General features: G+C 32.6%; 2 protein-coding genes across 5 annotated transcripts; one reads left to right on the forward strand and one right to left on the reverse strand.

Annotated features, from left to right (window-relative positions):
* Positions 1-1460: 1460 nt before the first annotated feature.
* On the reverse strand, positions 1461-7090 carry LOC107419148 (heparanase-like protein 1). Of its 4 annotated transcripts, none has more exons than XM_016027893.4 (10): positions 6794-7086; positions 5366-5628; positions 5238-5274; positions 4882-5065; positions 4332-4480; positions 4015-4248; positions 3389-3578; positions 3176-3301; positions 2989-3088; positions 1461-2051 (listed from the first exon to the last, which is right to left on the reverse strand). In XM_016027893.4, the coding sequence occupies exons 2-10, from the start codon at positions 5576-5578 to the stop codon at positions 1665-1667; spliced, it is 1620 nt and encodes a 539-aa protein (XP_015883379.2). In that variant the 5' UTR covers positions 5579-5628; positions 6794-7086; the 3' UTR covers positions 1461-1664. The 4 variants fall into 4 exon arrangements, with proteins under 4 accessions (XP_015883379.2, XP_015883378.2, XP_015883380.2 ...); XM_016027892.4 differs by having other exon boundaries at positions 5366-5634; XM_016027894.4 differs by lacking the exon at positions 6794-7086 and adding an exon at positions 6685-6706.
* A 6365-nt stretch (positions 7091-13455) lies between these two features.
* Positions 13456-23215, forward strand: LOC125422416 (uncharacterized). The gene is made up of 8 exons (XM_048473996.2): positions 13456-14028; positions 14492-15850; positions 16534-18339; positions 19004-20116; positions 20726-20830; positions 20941-21030; positions 22019-22129; positions 22208-23215. Exons 1-8 carry the CDS (start codon positions 13969-13971, stop codon positions 22742-22744), a joined length of 5181 nt encoding a protein of 1726 aa, XP_048329953.2. The 5' UTR covers positions 13456-13968; the 3' UTR covers positions 22745-23215.
* The last annotated feature ends 255 nt before the right edge of the window (positions 23216-23470 follow it).

Raw genomic sequence — 23470 nt, forward strand, 5'->3', positions numbered from 1 at the left:
AACAGCTCATAGGAACATGTCTTGGTAAAAATGTTGAAGACTGATCTATGTTTTCCTCTCACTTTTAGGCCAGCCGGCCTTCAAGTTAGAGTGACATTGGGGGAAGAGTGTTTTTGGTGGTAAATCTCTCTAGTATTATTATTGTTACATTTTTTTTTTTTCCTGCAAACAACTGACATGTTTGCTACCATGTTGAAGAAGGAGAAAAGGGAGAACATCTTCTTTCAAAAGAATGAAGCTGCATGTTAGAACAAATGGTAATTTCTTTCAATGAAAATTGCAATCTTGCTCAACAAGGCAACAAACACCTTCGCCTTGGAGAGAATAATTCACAAGGATATCGATCTCATAGTCTATGAAGCAGTTCGTGAAGACCATCAAGTTTTGATGAAAAAAAATTCTTCAAACGAATGCCATACCAGCCTTCTTGGTCAGATTAGGAGCCACTGCAAATGAAGTAGCAGTTGCATCACAAATGAGCAAGCACAATAATGTTTTGAAGCTCTTGGGATGTTGTCTAGACACAGAGTTGGCTATGCTGGTGTATGAATTCCCGTAAAATGAAAATCTTGTAGATTATTGCAGCCGCAGGGCAAGGAAAGCAGCAATTGCATGGGAGACCAAGTTGAGGATGCATTAACGGGCATTTGACAGAAAGGAGTGATAAGGACAAGTGGGTATTTGGCTCCCGGGGTCGCTATAAAAGGGCGTTTGATAGAAAGGAGTGATGTGCATGCTCTTTGGGGTTCTGTTATGTGTATTCTATGCATTAAAAACGTGAAATGGTAAGATGTTCATGTTAGATGAGCTGGCATTGTTTTTATGGATATTTGCGTGTACCCATTTTGGTTTGTTAATTCTTGTGTACTTATTTTGATGGGCTACTAGTTGAATCAGACTAGCACAGTACTTCATAGTACGTGGATTATTGGTTAATTTGGCTGACCCTGCATGCTCGCTTCTATTTTGTTATCTTGATTAATTTGTACTTCAAAATATATACATATATTTTATTTAGTATTGTCTATTCAATGTACTAATGTATTTGATGGCTTTTGACAAATTATTTTAGCCTTTAAATGAGTCTAATCTAATGGTAAATAAATTTTGACTAAATAAGAGTTAACCTCCTATAATTGTTAGTTTTACTAACATGGAACACTTCCCTGCTTATATGTTGTATAAATTATAAAAATCTCAGTAATTATCACCTTAGCTTTAAGATTATAGCAGTCGCATTGAAAGTTTACTTTAAACCATTGATAAGTTGAAAATAATCATATGATTCAAACTGGAAACAGAGAATGCCAGAAGAAGTCCATGACAGACAATGATGCAAGGAAAAGCATGTCAGATCCCCAGTGAGAAAGAACTAGACTTACACTTTCTGTACTTGTAAAATCCAGTATTATGTAGAGCTCAGGTTAAACCAAAAGCATAATTTAACAGATAGAAGAAAGTTAAAGATAAAAAATAATATTATTAATAATTCCAATAAATAATTGATAGTACATTCTATGTTCTTTCCATACAATTAATTTACGCACGCAGGCAATTATTGCAGGTTTATTTTATAGCTCAGAACTTACAATTGCCATAAACTTACACTTCTATGACTAAGTGAAACACAGTTAAATAGTTCTTCAGGGATGAATGAAGATAAATCATGCACAACCAGGAGCATCAAAGTTAGGGAATACCACAAATTTGATGGAATGAGGACTGACTGAGACTAAAGAATTTTCTTTGACAAGAACAGGATTCAATTTTGGAATGTTTCCATCCTCAGTAATCTCTAATGGAACTCCATTCAGAACCATGATTTTGCTCCGAAGGTAGCCATTATGTGGAGTCAAATGATACTCTTCTCTGTACAATGGTCCATCTGATGCTTTTTGGCCAACCCATGCAATTGTCCTCTTAACACCGTGCATGAATGAACTTTGCTCTCGAATCGTGTTCCCATGGACAGCCAAATTCAAACTGTTCTTGACATTAACAATAAATTCGGTCTGATTCCTTAAATTAATAAGAAGTAGAGTTATACCTGCCTGTAAAAAATGCGGTGATGATTGTCAATACCTCATAAAAAGTAGACTATTGAATTGACTTCTCAAAAACAGAAAATAAAGTTGGACCAATGGAATAGGAAAACCTCTAGTGAAAATTCAATTAAAATAAGTACTTAAGACGCAAATAGGACCCCAAAAAAAAAAAAAAGAAAGAAAGAGAACATGGTGATTCAAAATAGTCACAGGAGAGTAGCCCAGATCTAAAATCTTTCTATGGTTAACCACTGCTACAAGAAACATATATTATATAATCAAGTTTTATTGCATAATAGGTGCATCTTGTTCATATGCACCCTGAAGAAATTGTTACCATTTAACAACAGAGTAACATTAAACTCTACAAACAATTTTCAGTAGTCTGCACCACAATGAAGTGAAGATGATTTATGCTAAACATCATCTTTGCTAAAGGCATTTTTGGACTCAAAAACTTCAATGTCATGTGTCAAACTGAGAGTTGCAAGGGGAGTGTTCAATTATCAAAATCCTACTTTTAATTCTTTTCCTTAAATTGCAAATTTGAAAATTGAATAATATAAGCAAAGTAATTGGCCTGTATAAACCCCAAATCAATAAGATTCGACCAAATGAGTTTCCCCTGAGCCTCCCCTCTAGTCTAAATATTTAAAACATGACAAGCCTGTAGAACCAGAAACAGAAGTTGACATGGAAAACCAAGTCGGTATACTATCACCATATGTTTTGTATCTGCAACATTCAAGTCCTAATGTATAATTTGTTTTGAACATTGACAAATGATCTACTGCTAGAACAGTTTTCCTTATTATCCACTTTAGTAATCCTAAATTTGAAAAACTATATATATATATATATTTATGTATGTATATTTCAGGGACAGTCGTGCCAAAATCATTCCCTTCTATACAGTTGGTAAAAATCAGACATATAAACTTACTCTTCCTTTTGAACAATGGGCATAAGCGCGTAGATAGGGTGAAGCATCACTCCCAACGGCAAGAACACCATCTCCCATAAGTTGATGCCATAAAAGTGCACTATCCATTAACCAAAATATTATGCATTAGAAAAAGAAGAGCAAGTAGATCAGGATTTTCTGATGAGTCCTCGAACCATGTTCTTACCTGTAGTAATCAGGGTTGGGGACAAATGTGGTTCTGTCCAGAAGACCATAGTTCCCACCAATTAGAGTCTGTCTGCAATATACTTTAGTATTATACTTGGATGCCATTCCAAGCTGATCTAAGTACCTAAAATTCAAATAATCATATATAAATAAAAATTTTCTGTACACTCTATCACGTTGAATTAAAACTGAATGAAAGTTTTAAGGTTACCAAAAACTGTCAACAAATGTGTTGGACACATCACGACCACCACTATTATAGGCCCCTCCAGACTCTCCCACCCATGCAGAAGCCCAAGGACCATGCACTTTCATGGTTTGCTCTAGATCAATGAATGTTCCTGCTATCTTGTTCAAGTGATAGGGATTCAGTATTCTACTTACAAGATTGGGATCATTACCTGACCACATGAAAGGATTGTTAAAGCAGACATCAGATAGGACCAATAAGTTGACCTTCTGTGTATTTGCACAGGTGCACTAATGATATTAAAATTCCATCCATGCATGTTGAGATAGTATATGTCTAACAGCCATAAGAACAAAGAAAAATGACTGGACATGTTGCTAAAATTTGTTGTTTCCTTTAAACCAATCATCAAGGTTGATAAGCTAATCTTTTTCAATTTAAAAAGGAAAAATAGAGTAAGAAAAGAAAAGGAATAAGGCAAAAAAAAAAAAATATATATATATATATAGATATGTGTGTACGGAAAAAGAAAAATAAAAAAATAAACCAAGGAAAAATACTAATGAAGAGGCTATTAGGAAAGCATATAAGACATGATAAACATGCATTTGTAAATGTTAGAAGATTTTGCTGGCACAGTAGCCTACCTGCACCCAAATTGTAGATATGATGAGTGATGGTATTGACTACATTAGAACCAGTTACATCTAGAAGCTTTGAAAACCAATTATGCTCATAGAATCCTCCAGGTGCCACAAGTGAAGGTTTTAAGTTGGAGTTCTTGTACAACTCATCAATTATCTTTTTAAGATTGATCAAGTCTTTTCCATATTGGTCAGCACTAACTCTTGCTCCAACACCAGATCCACTCAACTCATTACCTATAGTAGCATAATCATGAATGAAGTGAATGAAAACCATAATGAAAAGGCAAAAAGAATTGAATTTCTCCCCTGTTTCATACCAAATTCCCACGAATCAATCTGGTATCCTTTTGAAATAGTATACTTAATAAAATCATAAGCATTAGTAGATTCCCAGTCTCCCTCCCAAACACCCTTGTTGTTGCGGTGCCTCCCAGAGAGTGCATTCAAGCCAAATGTCACAACAGCCCTGAACAATAATAAGATATGAACAATAAGCAATCCACAGGCAAGCATGCAAACTCTCTTCTACCTACCCCAACCCTCCCAAAAAAGAAAATGAAATTAACACTTCATACATGTGATTTCTAAATAAAGGGACTAATTTTAGTCATTTTTAAGATATTAAAGCCACAGAGAAAGTTTTAAGAATCTCACCATTCAGAAGGTCCAATATGACAATGATGGCACTTTTTTTTAAACAATGCATCAGGATAAACAACCACGTGTGATATTCATTTTCAGACACTATCAGGATTCCAAAATATCTTTGTATGAAGAAACATAGTTTTTTTCTAATGATAAAGGCTGATATGAAAGACTAACAACATAGTCCATGAAAAAGATCAAGAGTCATAATCTTATTCTTACCCTGTCGTACTGAAAAATTGGTTCAGCTGATCCCATCTACTCATTTTCAAACATCCTCTAGAAAATCCAAACAACCCATCTTTCCTCCTTTGAAATGGATGGCAAGGAGCCTTCAAACTTTCTACACCATACAAAACTCGATCTTGCAAAGAACCTCCAATTCTGATTCTCAGGGGCTTGAAAGCTGTCAGACCACCAGTATTGAAAAAGTAATTTGATCGTGTAGATAAAATTATTAGAGCATAACGGTAATCATCAAATCACAGATTAACTCATCATGAAACAAGTTGTTTAAGATCATCAAAATAGATACTTTTTTTCCCCTCAATTTATGTTTATGATGCAAAAAAACAAACCTTGAATTGCCTTGGCAAGTAAAGGATGAGATAAGTTCTGGGAAAAAGAAAACCACATTAACTAACAGTTGAAACTGCTTGTTTAATTCTGTAGCCCAAAATAAAAAATAAACTTATCAAGTAAATACCAGGTTCATCGCAGACGTGTATCCCCAAGGACATTGATTGTAATTACATTTATCATGAGGCCACCAATCAATAGTAGCACATATGAACTTACTATCAACTTCTCCAACAGCTGTAGCTGCAACAACTACAATATTAGCTTGTACAACATCTTCTTGAGCCAATATCACAGGGAAGGAAATCAGAAGGAGGAATAAGGAGAAGCAGAACTCCATTAGTTAATCAATAGAACAGCTTCACCACCAAACCGATCGATTTAAATTAACTGCCACTTGAGAAGACAAAATCTAAAATGAGAACTGAATCTTGTGTAGCAACATTCCTAAAATGGACTAAAGAAAATAACACCATTACAATTGGATAAAGAAAATCAGAACATAATGGCTACATTGCCCCTAAGAACATAAATTTTTCCTCATCTCTGCAGCTTATTACGATAACAAAAGAATTTAAAGCAAACTTTCTTTATGACATCCCACAAAAGATTAACAAAAACAACCAAACAAAATGAGAGAGATAGAGATAGAGAAGAACCATACCATAGATCAATAAATTGAAATGATATGTTTTCAACAAAAAAATAAAAATAAAAACGGAAAGCAGATGAAGTGGGTTTCTGAATCAAACAAGTACAGATAATAGATGTTCTCCTTTTCAAGTAGAAAACAAAATTTTGGTTTCCGAGGAAGATTCGGTAACAGTCACAGGAATTCAAACAAGTTTTTAGTTTGAAAGAAATGCAATGATAATGTTGATTTCAGAACAAGAACAAACGAAACCATAAACAGGAGGGAATGAAAGTAAGATAGAAAGACATAAAACGACGAAGTAAAAAAAACCAAGAAATGGGTTGTGAGATAAGGCAACCAAAAGGACAACATTAAGTAGGGGGAAAAAGGTTTTATGTCCTGAGAACAGTGCCATTACCACAAAAGGGCCGTTCCAATTCCACAAAGTAACTGGAGCCAACAGAAAATAGAAGTTAAAGCAACTTCACCAGCATCGCATGTGCATTTTTTGAAGAGAAACTGATCGCATGTGCATTATTTGAAGAGAAAATGAATAGACAAATTCAAACTTAGATCTCAAATTTTGAAGCATAATATATAAATGAATGAAGCGCATATCACCGAGAAGAAGAAGAAGAAGAAGAAGAAGAAGAAGAAGAAGAAAAGGAACAAGATCAGGAATACAGTTTTCACCCACTACCCAAAAAATACCACAATGGAAGACAAATCTAAGGCTACCAAAAAAAAAAAACAATTCGAAACAATACGGCAACCATATTTCAAAAAACCAAATAAATATAAAAATCAACAACCAAGTTGTCGTTCAATTCTGAAGCTGCTTTACTCTGAAAATATTTACATGACAAATAAATGCACCAATCCAGATACATTTTAAGAAAAAAAAATCAGATGAGAACTTACCCCAAGTACCAAAAGCCTCGCCATTAACATCACCATCCAAGCTCAACTCCAACGCAACCTCCTTTTGACAGAAAGTGCATCAATAATAGTAATACGGTGCTTTGTTTGCTGTAAAGGACAAGCCTTTCTAACTCTATCCTTGAGCATTCAGTGATGATGAACATTCACCGGCAAGAAAACTGTGTAAGGTGAAAAGGGTCGGACTCAGATTTTTCGGATTTGGCCCAATATTTGAGCTGAATTTAGCTGATTAAGCATAATAATATGAACGTACAGCGAACGGGTTGGAATATTAAAGAGCAGTTCAGTGTCTTTTTGCGGTAAGTTTTGGATAAAGTTAGGAAAAATTAAATTATTTTAATAAAAAAAGCCGATTTAAAATGTTGACAGGTGTGGATTTTTTATTGGGTAAAGATTCCAATCTGAATTGAAAGGTTTGGCTTTACGTATAAGTTATGCCCGGACCAAATAATTCTTTGCCAGCATAATGGTTTTGCTTTTGGTCTTGAGGAACAAAGTTTTATCTTTTGGAGCAATTTTTTTTATTTTTCTTGCCCAATTTTGACTTTGGTCCTTGAGATGTAAATTACATAAAAACTTTCCATTAATAAAAGTTTTCATGAATGCAATTAAAAGAATGAATAAAATAATTCTATAAGGTGGATAGTGTTTTCATTAATTTTCAACCAGTTTCCTTTTGAAAAATATATGTAAACAACTCAAATTAAATCAGCAATGAAAGCAGGACAAGACAAGGCTGAGATGACTTTTTTTTTTTCTGATTTTTCGCTTTGTACCTTAATTATTTTAATATTAATATTACAGATATTAAAATATCTATTAAATTTGGATGCTGCTATTGAAGCCAAAACGTACTAGATTGGGTAGTAATTAAAATATTATTAGATGATATATTCATATATAATGTTAATATAAAAAATAAATTTTTATATAAATAAAAAAATTAAAGCAGAAAAATGGATTGGGATGAAGAAATTTGTATCCCTAGTTTTAAAATTATATTTAATAATTTTTTAAAAAGTAATATTATTTTAATACAAATGTATTTTTATTAACATGTATATACATTTTTCTCACTAATAGTGTTTTTTTTTTATGAATTATAATAATATAAGTCAATATAAATATAATTAAAGAAAAATATAAAAAATTTAAAATCAATATATAAAAGGTGGATAGGTGGGTAAAGAGCATATTTTCCATCCTCATCCCCATCCTAAGGCAAGGCATTTTCCCCTCCTAGGGGGTTCCCTTACCGTCGGATTCGGTTCTTCATTTAATCGAAGAATCTTCATCTCATTAGGGGGTGACACCTCCACGGAGGTTGGGGCAACACTAGCATTTTGCCATCCCAAGATTAATTGCCAAAAGAACGACCTTTAATATGGTAAAATATACTAAAATTTTAACATTTAATGTGTAAATTATATCCTTCTATTACATGATTATTATAAGTATTATACATATATATATTTTTGAAATATAACTTATATGTATTATATCAGACTATACATATAAAAAATGATTATGATGAGTTGGGAAAATAAACTATAGTCAGTGCATTGATGTTAGATTTATATATATATTTGTATCAAACAGTTATAAATAAGGTTTATTTTATTTTTTATAAAATTAAATACACAATTAACAATCATTTGATAATATTAATTATTCGGATCTTGTCTTTTAATGATGAATTTTAATGGATTTGAAAAATATTCAATGCAAAATTATAAAAAAAAAATTATCAATATAAAATTTAATCTTAATCTTAAAGATTTCATTAGATTTTTATGAATTATTTATGAAATCAATAGAATTCCATATCAATTTATTAAATCTTTCAAAATCTATAATTCATTTTAAATCTATTAGACTATACATTGAATACACTATCAAGATGAATCTTATTCGAGTTTTATTATATATTCATAAATGAAAATAATATGTTATAAGGTATATTACACAAAATCTACCCCTGAACTATTCGACACCTATAAAGAATCTACTTAAACATTATTTTAATTTAACAAAAATATAATTTAATCTAAACTTGTTTTTATTATCTTAATACTAAAAATAATATTTTGTTCCAAAAAATATTAAAAATAATATTTTTAATCAAAAAACAACATAGAAAATAATATTTTTGAAAAAACAAATATTTAAAATAATTAATATTAATTAATTGAAATTTATTCATTATGGAAAAGATTTAAGTAATTTTAAAATTTAAAATTTTATAGGTTTTTTTATAAAGGTAAGTTTGTCTCCATGTATATATTTTCTTTTAACTTGTAAGTTCTTAATTGTTTTGTGGATCTTTTCTTTAATATCAGGAGGTTATTTGTAAATATCAAATAGTCGAAAGGTGAGGGTGGTTTTTTGTAATTTAACTTGTACAGTATATATTACTTTGCCCTAAAATCTTAAGGTATATATATCAAATGATTACAACATTTAACATTTCTAACATTTGTTCTATATATATATATATATATATGTATATATATATTTAAAGTGATAAAGTTGTTTCTTGTTTAGATATATATAGATATTTCTTTTTTATGAATACTACGAAAGGACAAAATAAAAAATAATTAATAAGGAAGATTAATGGCCCTTGGATATCATTAAGTGGTTCGAATTCTCATGACTGATTTTTTTTTTTTTTTTCCTTTCATATATGGCAAGAAAAATTGATAATCTTTTATGTTCGTAGAATAAAGTTAATGACTGCTAATAAAAAAAAAAATCATGAAAATAGCATATAGAATATATATATATATATATATATATATATAAAAGAATATAAGAAGAAAAATACAAATATAATGGCCCGTCATATGAAAGGGAATGGATTATTATATTCAGATGGTTTAAATATTAAAGCAACAAAAAATATTATTAGAAAGATATATACATAGAGAAAAAAGAAAAAAAGAAAAAAAAATACCATCTTTATCACATATAAAAATTGCATATTAACATATTATTTAATCACCACATAGAAAATAATATTATGCAAATTCACCTTTTATTCACCAAAAAAACCAAAAAAAGAAAAAAAGAGGTCTACCTTATTTTCTTTTATGACATGCATAATTATATTTAATTTATTAAAAAATTATATATCTTTCCACACACACACACACACACACACACACACACACACACACACACACACACACACACACACACACACACACACACACACACACACATATATATATATGTATATATAAATACAGTTGGTCTCCTACCAGATCATTTTGGTATTTTTTTTAATCTTTATTCTTAACTTTTAGATTCCTTCAAAACTAAGATTTAAAGATTTTTTTTATGGATTATATAAGTTTGGTAATATAATAAAATCAAGGACAAAAGTAAACCTTATATGGATACCATTTAAATTCCAATTATATTTTTAAATCCCAACATTCATAATAATTTAAAAGCTGATATATAAAGTTCTGATAGGAGAATTTATATATTCTTATACATACAAAAATACTAATATGAAGACTAAAAATAGTACCCATATACTTTTATTAAAAAATTTATACACTTGGAGCATCTTTAACGGGTTTGTGAATTTCTATCAATATGACATAGAGTTTGAAAGAGTTTGTAGTCTATTTGGCATAAATGTCCACTTGGTAAATATTCAATCCAAAAATTGTTTTCCATTGATTCTATTTACATCTCAATTTAATTAATGATGTGCATATATATTTTTCCTTTAAAAAATAATAATTTATTTATATTTTTTTCTTTTATAAAATATTTTGATAAAAAATGTTTTGATAAATTATACTATTTGACAAATTATCTAAAATAAATAGTCTCTTAGTTTATTTTATTTTTATTACATTAGCATGACAGAATCTACTGATGAAACCATTTTTTTTTAAAAAAAAAATTCTGTCTGTATTTATGATGTGGAAGTGGAACAAAAATATTACAATCAGTAGAACCATTAAAATATAGAACCATTTTTTTTAAAAAAAAATTACTGTGTATATTTATGATATTGAACAAAAATATAACAATCCATTTAGTTTTCTATTTTAAGTTTTTTGTATTAAATATATATATATATATATATATATATCTCAAAAATTAACACGAAAAACAAATAATTAATCAACGTGATTCTATTTTTGTTGTCCAAATTATGTCTCCAATGATAAACGGAGAGATAATTTTGAAAAGATCAATTTTATATATATCTATCATTGTTTAGAATATAAAATCATCTTTATTAATCAATATAATAAATCTAGATTTTTATTTGGGAAACTAAATCTCAATGGTTGAATTCACTAATTCACTAGTTATATATAATATATTTTGAGTTGAAATATTTAAATAATAGTTACAGACTTTTTTACACATCTTTCAATAATATATATTATAATTAAGTAATAAAGTTGCCAAATGAGATGAACTTAATTAACAAATCACCTACATCTATATTTGAAACGTCATGGATTGAAAATATGAGGGAAAAAAAAATTATTATACATATGGGGATCTATAAATGACCAAAAATGAAGTAGTAAAGTCATTCATCAAAAAAATATAATAATAAAGTCACTACTTTTCATAAAAAAAAAAAAAAAGATTTTAATATTTAAATCTCTCCTCCTTCAATATTAAAGAAAAAAAGACTAGTTTAAAGAGATTTCAAAAATTCAAATAAAATACAATCACAACGCATGACATTTACCTTCCTCATACAATAATTTATAAAAAAGATCCTTCACCAAATAATTATATTCTACATATTATATATTAATTTATAAAGTTTTCAAGTCATGCTTTAAGATAAATACTGATTGTGAGAACATTTATTGGAAAACTATTGCTCAACTACTACATACATTCGTGCACCTTGCTCAACTATATCAAGTATATATATATATATATATATGTGTGTGTGTTATGTCATACTTAACTTTACAGTTTATCTATGATGCAAACGGTCCTCATACGGACCACAATATTGGTGACGGTTTTTCATAGTATTGGTGACGATTTTTTAAAAAAATATCATTAATACTATGAAAAACCGTCACTAATACTACGATCTTTATACGGACCGTCCTCACCATAGAATTTCCGCTTAACTCCATACCTTAAATTAATAATAATATTAAAAAAAGAAGTATCTCAAGCACTTTTTTTTTTTTTTTGCTATTTTAAGTGTATCATTGGTCAATTTATTAGATGACTTCTGAAAACCTTTTTCCTAGAAAGTGATAGACTAAGACCCTTTTTTTTTTTTTTTCTTTTTTTCTTTTTTCCAATAAGATCATTTTAGTTACATTTAAAATAAAAAAAAGATTTCACAGTCATTTATGGTTCAACCGAAACATTGACTAGTACTCTAATTGGTACTTATAAAATTGAAGTTTCACCAACCTTGATTAATTATTTGAGCACTTGATTATTTAAAATCCCAAATGATTTTCTATCATTATTTTTCATAAGATGGATTAATAATAATGGTTCATAAATATCTTGTTATAATAGCATCTCATCCGTTGAGCATTGACCATTCATATGTAAGCTACAACACCGACAAATACGTAATTCTTATTTTTTTTTCACCCATTGAGCATGGATCATTCTTATTCTTTTCCCCAAAAAAAAAAAAAAATATTTTAATATTATTACAATTTATATATATATATATATATATATATATAAAGGATATTCCTATAAAAAAGCATATGTGTGGATGCTTAGGAAATTTACACACATACTTTGAACAAAATAGATATGTATTTTTTTTTTTCCTTAAAGATACGTGTAAATGTTCAAACATCCACGTTATAGAATTTTAGCATTATTTAGTTCGTTGGAATAGCATATCTTTTAATTTTTGTTTTTTTTTTTTTTTAATATATGGCTTGCGCTTTAGAAACAGATGAAATAATTATTCCATGCGTTAGATGTAAAGGAAATAAAAGTAACACTATATAATAGTGCAAAATACATGAAATATTATTACAATTTAGAATAAATTATACACAAACATCTTCTCTTGTTTAATATATATATATATATATATATATTTTTTTTCTGTATATATCTTCTGCTTTCAATGATTGAATATACTTCTTCTACATTTGAAAAATTGCCTTTTGATTTTTTTTTTCTTTAATAATGAGACTTTCAGAAGTAGTGGCTTCGCTAATTGGTACTACTAGCTCCTAACAAATTAATACCATTTCAATAATGAAATTTATTGGTCAAATAGATTTTTATTTTATTTTTTCAACGATGAAAAAACCATTATTATAAATAATATCAAATAATTGTTTTCAAAGTTTGAAATATCAAAAACGTTGTTGGAAGGAGGTGATGAAATTCGTTTATTAAAAAAAAAAAAAACAATTAAATATATGTATATTTATACAAACCCATGAAATACCAAATCATTGTCGGTGGGTCCATTGCCGGATCTACCTGAATGAACCCGACCCAGCCGGTCTTTCTCCATTCCATCTCAATCTCAAGTCGGACAAAATCGTAATTAAACCTCCCAGGAAACAGGACACATATGTTATTAGTTTTAAAAAAAGAGGGTAAATATGTAAAAGTAACATCCTTTACCAACTTCTACTCCTCCTTCCATTCCACACCTAAAGCCCCCACTGTTACAAAATTCACACTTTCCCACTCTTCCCTCCTTTCTCTTCTTCAACTTCTTTTTTCCCCCTCCAATCACCAAAAACCCTAGCTAAATTTTCTCTAACCAGAAAAAAATTTGTACAAAAAAAAAAATAACCCATTTCTCAATTCCTTTGGAAATCCATTTTCTCGGAATTTTATTTTTTTCAGCTTCCGAGCTGTCATTTCCCAGGAACTACTTTATCATAGTTCATTCCAACTAAATTTCCGATCTTTTCTCTTTCTCTTTTCTTAATGTTTGGTTTTTTCAATGCCCAATTTTTTGTTAATGATTATGAATTTGTATGAATAGGAAATTCGGCATTTTGTTATACAATTTAAATAAAGTTTATATTTTTCTTCTGTATTTTTTATTCTCTTGTAAACTTGGGGTTTATCATATAAAATTTTGATTGTTCTTTTTGGTTTTGTAAATTGAATCTGTATTATGTTTGGGATTTGAATGGTTGGGGATGGAGAAAAGTGGGGAAGCGATCGATGATCAGGGTTCTGGATGGTTCGAAGTAAAAAAGGTGTCTTTTTTTTTCTTTCTTCATATTATATATATATATATATATATATTTTGGAATAAAAGTCACATTTTTTCTGTTGTAATCAAAGGGGAAAAAAAAAAAAAACGAAAAGAAAATTTTAAGACTTGTAGGAGATAGTGGCTTCTAGACTTATTTGACTGTATTTCTTTGTTGCTCCATTATAAGGTAGAAGTTTTATCTATATGTTTCAAGTAGATTCCCATAAACTAAAATGTGAAGTAACTAACTAGAGCTTGATTAGATATTATCTTTTAATGAACTTGGATTAACTTGTAGTATTTTTCATGCCTTTTTGACTTGTGGACTAGCATGTGATATTTTCATGTTATTATTTGATCTGGGAAAGTACAACAGATTACAGCTTTAACTTTTCTTAGAAGTGATGAATTCATTGAAGGGTTGATTGCAAGCTAAGGACTTCTCTTTCTTTTGTTTTCTCCAGAAGCATAGAAATAATTCGAAGTTCTCCCTGCAGAGTTGGGTTGGGGGATTTACTGGAAAAAATGCTTCCGGTCCTTCGTGTAGCAAGCCCTCATTAAGTGAAAACGTTGGATATTGCCGTGGTAAAGGTAGGGGATCACAGCTTCCAAAAGGAGTGCATCATGATGTACATAGTCGGAGAAGTGTTGCAAATTCCGTTCGTGCATCAAATGGAGATAAACAAGGTGTAACCTTCCTTCATAATGGTCCTGGTAAGCAAGAAACTGAATGTACCAAGTTATCTGAATCAGAAACTTCGAATTTGAAAGATGAAAATAATTTATCTGAGAAGGCTCCTCAGAAAGATAATCCTACCGTGGTTCATAAAATCAACTGGGGTGATCTAGAGGATAATGATTCAGCGCCTAATCCTGAAAATGCTCTTGGAGCTGGAATCAAGTTTGGTGCTATTGGAGATGATATTTTAGTTCCCTTTAAGGGGAATGAGAATGATGATAATATGGTTTCCTGTGCATTTTCTTGTACAAATTCCCAAGAAAATAAATTGGTGGCAGCATCTGCGAGTGTAGATACTGTTTCTCATGAGGTGCCACTGATGACTCCTAAGGATCAACAACTTGAACAAAAAAGTAAAGAGGCAAATGAAATTCCAATGAGAAATGCTGAAGATGTCAATGAAATTGTGAGTGAAAAAATAGTTGATCTGGATACTGCTGTCTCAATGAGTGGGGATATACATACTGAAGATGTCAAACATGTAAATGGTGACTGCTTAAATGTTATAACTCCATCTGATGAAGAGGCTGGGATGCTAGTGAAGCTTCAGGCATCACTAGTTACACCTGAGATAGGTGATCCGGAAATTTCTGAGGTACCCAGACCCGTTGGGGATCCAAGTGAATCAGTTCTGATCGAAAAAGATACTGAGTTAGTTTTAACTGACAAGAGTGCACCTGAAAATTCTGGAGAATCTACCTTCACAGAATCTTTTGAAGACCATGGTGTTCCACAGGATGGTACAACAAATGATAATGCATCAAGCACACAGAACGTGATGACTGTTGGAGAATGTGAGACGGGTGAAAGCAAAGAGAGATTTAGGCAGCGTTTATGGTGCTTTCTTTTTGAGAATCTCAATCGGGCGGTAGATGAACTTTATCTTCTTTGCGAACTAGAATGTGACTTGGAGCAGATGAAAGAGGCCATTCTTGTTCTTGAAGAGGCTGCTTCTGATTTTAAAGATCTAAACACCAGAGTGGAAGAATTTGAGAACACAAAAAGGACATCTTCTCAGTTCAATGATGGGGTGCCTATCACTTTGAAAAGTGATCATCGCAGGCCACATGCTCTTTCATGGGAGGTAGATATGCTGACATCTTTTCCTTACAAATGTAACTAGTCGGCTTTCAATTCTTAAATTGATTTAAAATTATTTGAGAAGAATTTACACAGAAGAATGTCAGAGTGCCTGCTTTGTTCCTACCAAAGGTTCTTTACATTCTATTTTTGAAATATTGCATCATGTAATGGATGCTAGGAAAATGGATCATGATTGGCTTATATGTTTGCAGTCTTCCCCTAGGATTTATTTTTTATTTTTTATTTTTTATTCTTTTAGGAAAACATTATTGAAAATGGTAAAAATGCTAGAAATATATATATATATATATATATATATATATATATCCCAATGCTTGGGACCCTAGTGATTGAATTAAAACACAGTACATTATGTGCTAAACATTATAGAAGAATGTATCCCTTATTCCAGTGCACATTACATTTACACCACCATAAAAGTACCATATAAATTGATAATCTCAAGCATTTATTCAGTTATATATAATCTGTAATCTTCTGCATGTATTTAATTCTCGTGCTGTGGTTCTAGGATTGAGCAGGTATTGATCTTATTGTCTTGAATGATCTATGTATTAGTTTCTGGAGTTTAACTGCGTAATGTGTTTTTCTACTATATTAAAATTGTAGTTATTTATGTAGCTCTAATATAAAAAAATGTTAGTCTATAAATTTTGAGTGCAGGTTCGAAGAATGACGACTTCAGCACATAAAGCAGAAATACTTTCTTCATCCCTTGAAGCTTTTAAGAAAATCCAACAAGAAAGAGCTGCATTGCATCAAGCTAATGATGTGAAAATCCTTGGGTCTGGATATTTAAATCTCCAATCCAGTGATAGTCTAAAGAAGTCTTCTGGAATAAGTGATGGAATACCCAATGCAAAAGATTCAATAATTAAATCAGGAAAACAAAGTAGAGGTTCAGATGTCACTCAAGAAGACCTAAGAGGAGAGAAACTAAAAATTGAATCGGTTGGGTCTTCCAAAGTGAATCTGATGCAAAATGGACAAGTTCCTTTGCAGGTTTCATCCTCAGGTGTTATTACGTCTAGGTTACCTCCTAGGGACAGTTCAAGTTCTGGAAAGTATAGAAGAGAACAGCCTGGATCTGAAGCAGAGAAACTGCTTTCCAAGAAAGATAAAATGTTGACAGAAGGCACTTCAGAGAAAAATCCCAAGATGACAGATCATGGTAAGAGGCAAAATAATATATGTGACCAAGATAAGGAAAAGGAGAAGAGGTATGGAGCACCTTGGAAATCCATGAATGCTTGGAAAGAGAAGAGAAACTGGGAGGACATACTTTCATCTCCTTACCGGGTCTCTTCTCGTATTTCTCATTCACCAAGCATGAGCAGGAAAAGTGCTGAGCGTGCACGTATGTTGCATGATAAGCTAATGTCTCCTGAAAAGAAGAAGAAAACTGCAATTGATCTGAGAAGGGAAGCAGAAGAAAAGCATGCAAGGGCTATGAGAATCAGAAGTGAGCTGGAGAATGAGAGAGTTCAAAAGCTTCAGAGAACCTCAGAAAAGTTGATCAGGGTCAATGAATGGCAGGCTGTTCGCAATTTGAAGTTGCGAGAGGGAATGTATGCTCGACATCAACGGAGCGAATCTCGACATGAAGCATTTCTAGCTCAAGTTGTAAGAAGAGCTGGTGATGAGAGCAGTAAAGTTAATGAGGTTCGTTTCATTACTTCATTAAATGAAGAGAATAAAAAGCTTATGTTGCGCCAGAAACTTCATGATTCGGAGATGAGGAGAGCCGAGAAACTCCAAGTGATAAAAACTAAACAAAAAGAGGATATGGCAAGAGAAGAAGCTGTTCTAGAACGGAGGAAACTCATTGAAGCTGAAAAGCTGCAGCGCCTAGCTGAGACACAAAGGAGAAAGGAAGAGGCTCAGGTTAGAAGGGAAGAGGAACGCAAAGCATCAAGTGCAGCACGTGAGGCAAGGGCGTTGGAACAATTACGTAGAAAGGAGGAAAGAGCCAAAGCCCAACAAGAAGAAGCTGAGCTTCTGGCACAGAAATTAGCTGAGAGACTTAGTGAAAGTGAGCAACGTCGCAAGTTCTACCTGGAGCAAATACGAGAAAGAGCTTCTATGGATTTCAGGGATCAATCTTCCCCATTACTGCTCCGATCTGTAAACAAGGAGTGTCAGGGTAAATCTACACCAACCAACAATTGCGAAGATAATCAAGCTAGCAACTTCTCAGGCTTAGGAAGTTCTACTCTCCCAACAAGCAATGTTACATTGCCACATTCGATGAAGCGGAGGATTAAAAGAATTCGGCAAAGACTTATGGCTTTAAAATATGAATTTTCTGAGCCTCCTGTTGGTGCTGAAAATTCTGGAATTGGATATAGAACAGCATTGGGTACTGCAAGGGTGAAAATCGGGAGATGGCTTCAAGAACTTCAGAGACTTCGCCAGGCAAGAAAAGAAGGGGCTTCTAGTATTGGGATAATAACTGCTGAAATGATCAAGGTATTTGCTTCCAGGATTAAGCATCTTTTAAGTTTTCATTAGCAAATATCTGATGAATATGAATTATGATGTCGTCAATTTGGAAACTAATTTAAGTGTGGGTATAGAGAAATTGTTTATCTCAAATTAGTAACATGAAAATCATCCCACATTTACATCTTTTAATTTTCTCTCAATATAGTTCTCCTACTACTGATGTATAAGTAGTGAATTTACGGCTTTCATAATCGGTGATTGGTTTCTGGGAGGAAATGTTTGCCACTTCTGCAAATATATACCTATTTTGTGAATTTAGTGTAAGCTCAAGGATTCCTTTGTCTTTGTCAGCTTTAAGGTGTCAGATGGGGAAAGTCTAGAGACTTTGTTAAATGGTAAAGTATAGGGAGTGGTAAACTGTTTATTCAAATAGAGCACTGGCATTCAAACAAATTAGTTGTTCCTATAGGAAATGTTTGCAACTTGCACTCTAATCAATAGTGGCTTGCTTCTAATCATTGTAAAGAGGGCACACTTAATAAACATTTGTTGTTATGCTTTTATATATTTATTTATGCATTAGGTTATGTTGCATCTGAATTGCGGATTCTTAACTCTCTCTCTCTCTCTCTCTCTCTCTCCCTCTCTCTCTCTCTCTCTCCCTCTCTCTCCCTCTCTTGCAATATAGTATTTGGAGGGAAAGGATGCTGAACTGCAGGCTTCTCGCCAAGCTGGTCTTCTTGACTTTATAGCTTCTGCCTTACCTGCTTCTCATACATCAAAACCTGAAGCCTGCCAAGTGACAATACATCTTTTAAAGCTTTTGAGGGTGGTTTTGTCAGTGTCTGCAAACAGGAGTTATTTTCTTGCCCAGAATCTCTTACCCCCAATAATCCCGATGCTATCAGCTGCCCTTGAGAACTATATAAAAATTGCAGCATCCCTAAATCAGCCAGCTAGCACGAATTTTCCTACAAGCAAAACATCAGCTGAAAATTTTGAATCAATATCTGAAGTACTTGATGGTTTCATATGGACTGTGACAACAATTCTTGGTCACATAAGCTCTGATGAAAGACAGCTCCAAATGCGGGATGGCTTGCTAGAGCTATTGATTGCGTACCAAGTTATTCACCGGCTGAGAGATCTGTTTGCACTTTATGATCGGCCTCAGGTTGAAGGGTCACCATTTCCCTCTTCAATTCTCTTGAGCATACACTTTTTGGTGGTTTTAACATCCAGACCTGAAACAAATTGTTTGATTGATTGGGAATCTCTACCTACTGATACAGTGGTAGGAAGTGGAATTGATGAGGAAAAAGTGGAAGATTCTGCTGATACTAAATCAGTCCCTATGCTACATTCTGGAGATTTCAGACCTCCATTATCAGTGCTAAATGGTAGTAAAATTGCAACGCTACCAGATGTACCAGAGGATAGACCACTAGATGAATCATATAAGATGAATAAAGATGATTTGTCAGTGTCCATTGCCAGGGAAGGTGAAAAGGAACAGACTAGTACTTCAGTGGAGGTGAATAGTATTAACACGGTCAAGACAGATGTTCCAGATGAACCCCAAAAACATTTAATTGAAGACAACGTGAAGCCTCTTTTACCCCAGAAGGATGAGAAACACTTGGTTGATGCTGGCATAGAACAAAAGGATGAAAACATTTTGACCTTGGAACAGCCAGTAGGATTTCTTCTTTCTGCCATATCGGAAACTGGTGTTGTCAGTCTCCCTTCTCTGTTAACAGCTGTATTACTGCAGGCAAACAATAGACTGTCTTCTGAACAGGTAACTTTCTATTGGCTGTAAGCTTTATAAATTATGGTTGTAATTTTTGGTTAGTGTATTGAGACTTTTAAGGATTTATTGCATCTTGATTGCTTAGTTCGTCGCTGTAGTCTGTTATATTATTCATGTCTTAATCTTGTCCAATTTGTTATGCCTGTTAATATTATTCATTTCTTAATCTTGTCCACTTTGTTATGCCTGTTAAGGTTGGAATTCTTTTTTTGTTGTTTCTTATCATATTTCTTTCTTTAATTGTACAAATTGTTGCTGCAAAATGATCCTTTTTCATTTATGATTTTCCTTTAGATTGCTGAATAGTTTTGATGCCTGTTCAATATTTTATACGTTATGGCTCAAGGACTTATATACTGGGTTCAAAAGTTGCATCTAGCTGTATGGTCTTGTTAAATATTGTCTGGCTGGAGTTTATCTCTTGTCTGGTCATGTGTCATTTGTTTTTAGTTATTTTAGGATTTAAACATTCCAAAGCATATCCCACTCAACAATATTATATATTTTTAATATGGAAACTTCAAAATAGAAAAATAATAATTATAATGTATTGTGTATTACAGTGCCTTATTAACTCCACTTCACCTTCTGTTTCAGGCTTCATATGTCCTTCCATCAAATTTTGAGGAGGTGGCTACCGGAGTGTTGAAGGTGTTGAACAATTTGGCTCTTTTGGATATTAAATTTATGCAGAGAATGCTGGTACGTTAGTTTAATTTCAGTTCTGTTGTATGATCATGGTCTCACAGTTGGCTTCATTGAAACAATTTGGCACTGATCAAATCTCTTCTTTTTTCCTGATTTGGTCACAGGCTAGGCCAGATCTAAAAATGGAATTTTTCCATTTGATGAGTTTCCTTCTATCACATTGCAACAGCAAGTGGAAAGTATCTAGTGATCAGGTGATTTAACTCTTGCCATGTTTCTAATTGACTCTAACCAAGCATACCATCGTTCTTCTTCTTTCTTCTAATATATCTTACAAATTTTGCATCCTGGATTATTATATTGATTATTGAATGATGGTATGACTGGGCTCTGAGCAGACATTACCATTTGTGGAACCTTACATGCATATTGATCAGTTTGATGCCAATCGATATCTTTGAAATGCTCGTTATTTAGAACAGCTTTAAGTTGGTCAAAGAGGGAAGCTTGGCTGTTGAGTGGCCATGTGTTGTAATGCTCCTCTAGACTTATTTGCCAGTAGGGAAAAGCTAATTGCCGCAAGGGAAAGTTGAGAGAGTTAGGCCTGTGACATCTAGCATATAAGTCTAGCAACTTTTAGTGTGAAAAATAGATTTCTATCCCAATAATACCAACTTGTCGTCTACAAAAGCGGTGTATCTTCTAGAAAGCCTTCTTAATCCGGCTCAGGAATTTGTACCTAAATGTTACTTCTGGAGCTTCTAGACAATTGATGACAATACAAAGCAGTAGGCGAGTGTTAAAGTTTCTAATCATATTAACTATGTTTTCTTACAAAAAATGAATAAACTTTGTAAGTTTTCATATGAAGGCTTTATCTCATTAATGCTTTTGAAAGCTGAACAACTAACTTGAGTATATAGGTACTGGCTTCAGCTTATATGATGAATTGTTCTTGAATTTTTTTTCTGCATCTTGGTGTAAGTGGGTTGTTTATTTTGTGCTTGTCTGTCCTTTCTCTTGTTTATAAAAATTTTAACTGCTGCATTGATGTTGAAGTTGGTTACTTGGTACCTTATGATTCTACGTTCTTAATTAGAGAGCAAGCTAGGCATGTCTTCAAAATATAATTTTGAATTTTAGTGGAATGACGTCAAGGCCATTGATGAAATTGTATAACCCTGGAAGCATTTTGCAGCCACTGCCACTAAATATTTGTATAATTGGTTTAATGTGCCTCAGGTTGGTTTGCTTCTGCTCGAGTCTCTGTTGCTTCTTGGTCACTTCGCATTGTTCCACCCCGGGAATCAAGCTGTTCTTCGATGGGGAAAGAGTCCTACCATTCTTCACAAGGTCAGTCCAGTATTTACCTCATGTGTGTTATCTTGATGTTTATTCATGAAATCTGATGGTTAAGCTGGATGTTGACAGGTATGCGATCTTCCTTTTGTATTCTTCAGTGACCCAGAGCTGATGCCGATCTTAGCTGGTACACTGGTTGCTGCATGTTTTGGGTGTGAGCAGAACAAAGGTCTGGTTCAGCAGGAAATCAGTATAGATATGCTGCTTTCCTTGTTAAGATCTTGTAGAAATGTTTTACCAGTAGTTCGATCAAATTCCAACACAGACAATAATAGCCCAATAGATGACTCTTGTGAATGTAATCAACTGTGTCTTGACTTTAAAAAGGCTCAAGTTGACATTCCCCTAAGATCTACCCGACATAACACAAGAAATACTAGGCTTTCATTTGGAAGAAGTGGTGCTTTGGGAAACAGCATGAAAATTGGTAAGTTAAGAAGCCAAAGAGATAGTAAAGCAATAAAGAACTGTGAAGAAGTGGCTCTGAAACATAATCTGCCAGCTCCAGAAACTTCCTCTATGATGTTGCATTGTAGATTTCCCCTCAGCTTCATTGAGAGAGCAGAAAACTTCTTTTCAACTGGTACCCCAAGCATGGGAGATTAGGTAAAGAGATCAACCATGCCAGAACCCTACTTTCATTTTTTGGCTGATGATATTTTCTTTGGGTCATATGCTCACTTAGGAAAGTGCGGTCAAGTACTAGAGACTAATATGCAATTTTCAACGAAGAGTTTCTTCTCTAAAACTGCAGCAGACACTCAACTGACAGAGGCTTAACACTATCGGTATTGAGATGAGATTTACTGGTCGATTTGTCAAGAATATGCTCTGAAGTCACAAGGCGGTATATGTGTGGGGTTTCAAGTAAAGTCATACTAGGACATGAACTGTAGGTGTGAATCCAATGGGCAATGGGCGGTATCTTTTATGATAATGTAGTATTCTTTGATTTCCCCTATTTAACAGCACCAGGTGTCCAAAGGGATACAGGTGAAGCATTATTGTACCAACTGATACCAACTGAATTATCAGCTTATGATAATAAAATGCATCCATAGGTATATATTTACTCTAGTTTGGATTGTAATCTAGGTATCTTATTATTTCTTGAGCATGAATATTAATAAAAGAGCTCAATTTCTTATACCCTTTTAGGTGAATAAGAAAAAATGGATAGTAATTCCTAACTGATGGACTAGGGGAATAGGAAATCCTCCTTCAGTAATAGATGGAAGGTTTGGCATAGGTATAACCATGCATCAAAAACACTTTCAAGGGGGTGATAGTGTCATTGACAATTACCTTTTTCAAAACCATGGAAGCAATAAA

Source organism: Ziziphus jujuba, chromosome 2 (assembly GCF_031755915.1).
Source record: "Ziziphus jujuba cultivar Dongzao chromosome 2, ASM3175591v1".
Classification (NCBI taxonomy): Eukaryota; Viridiplantae; Streptophyta; class Magnoliopsida; order Rosales; family Rhamnaceae; genus Ziziphus; species Ziziphus jujuba.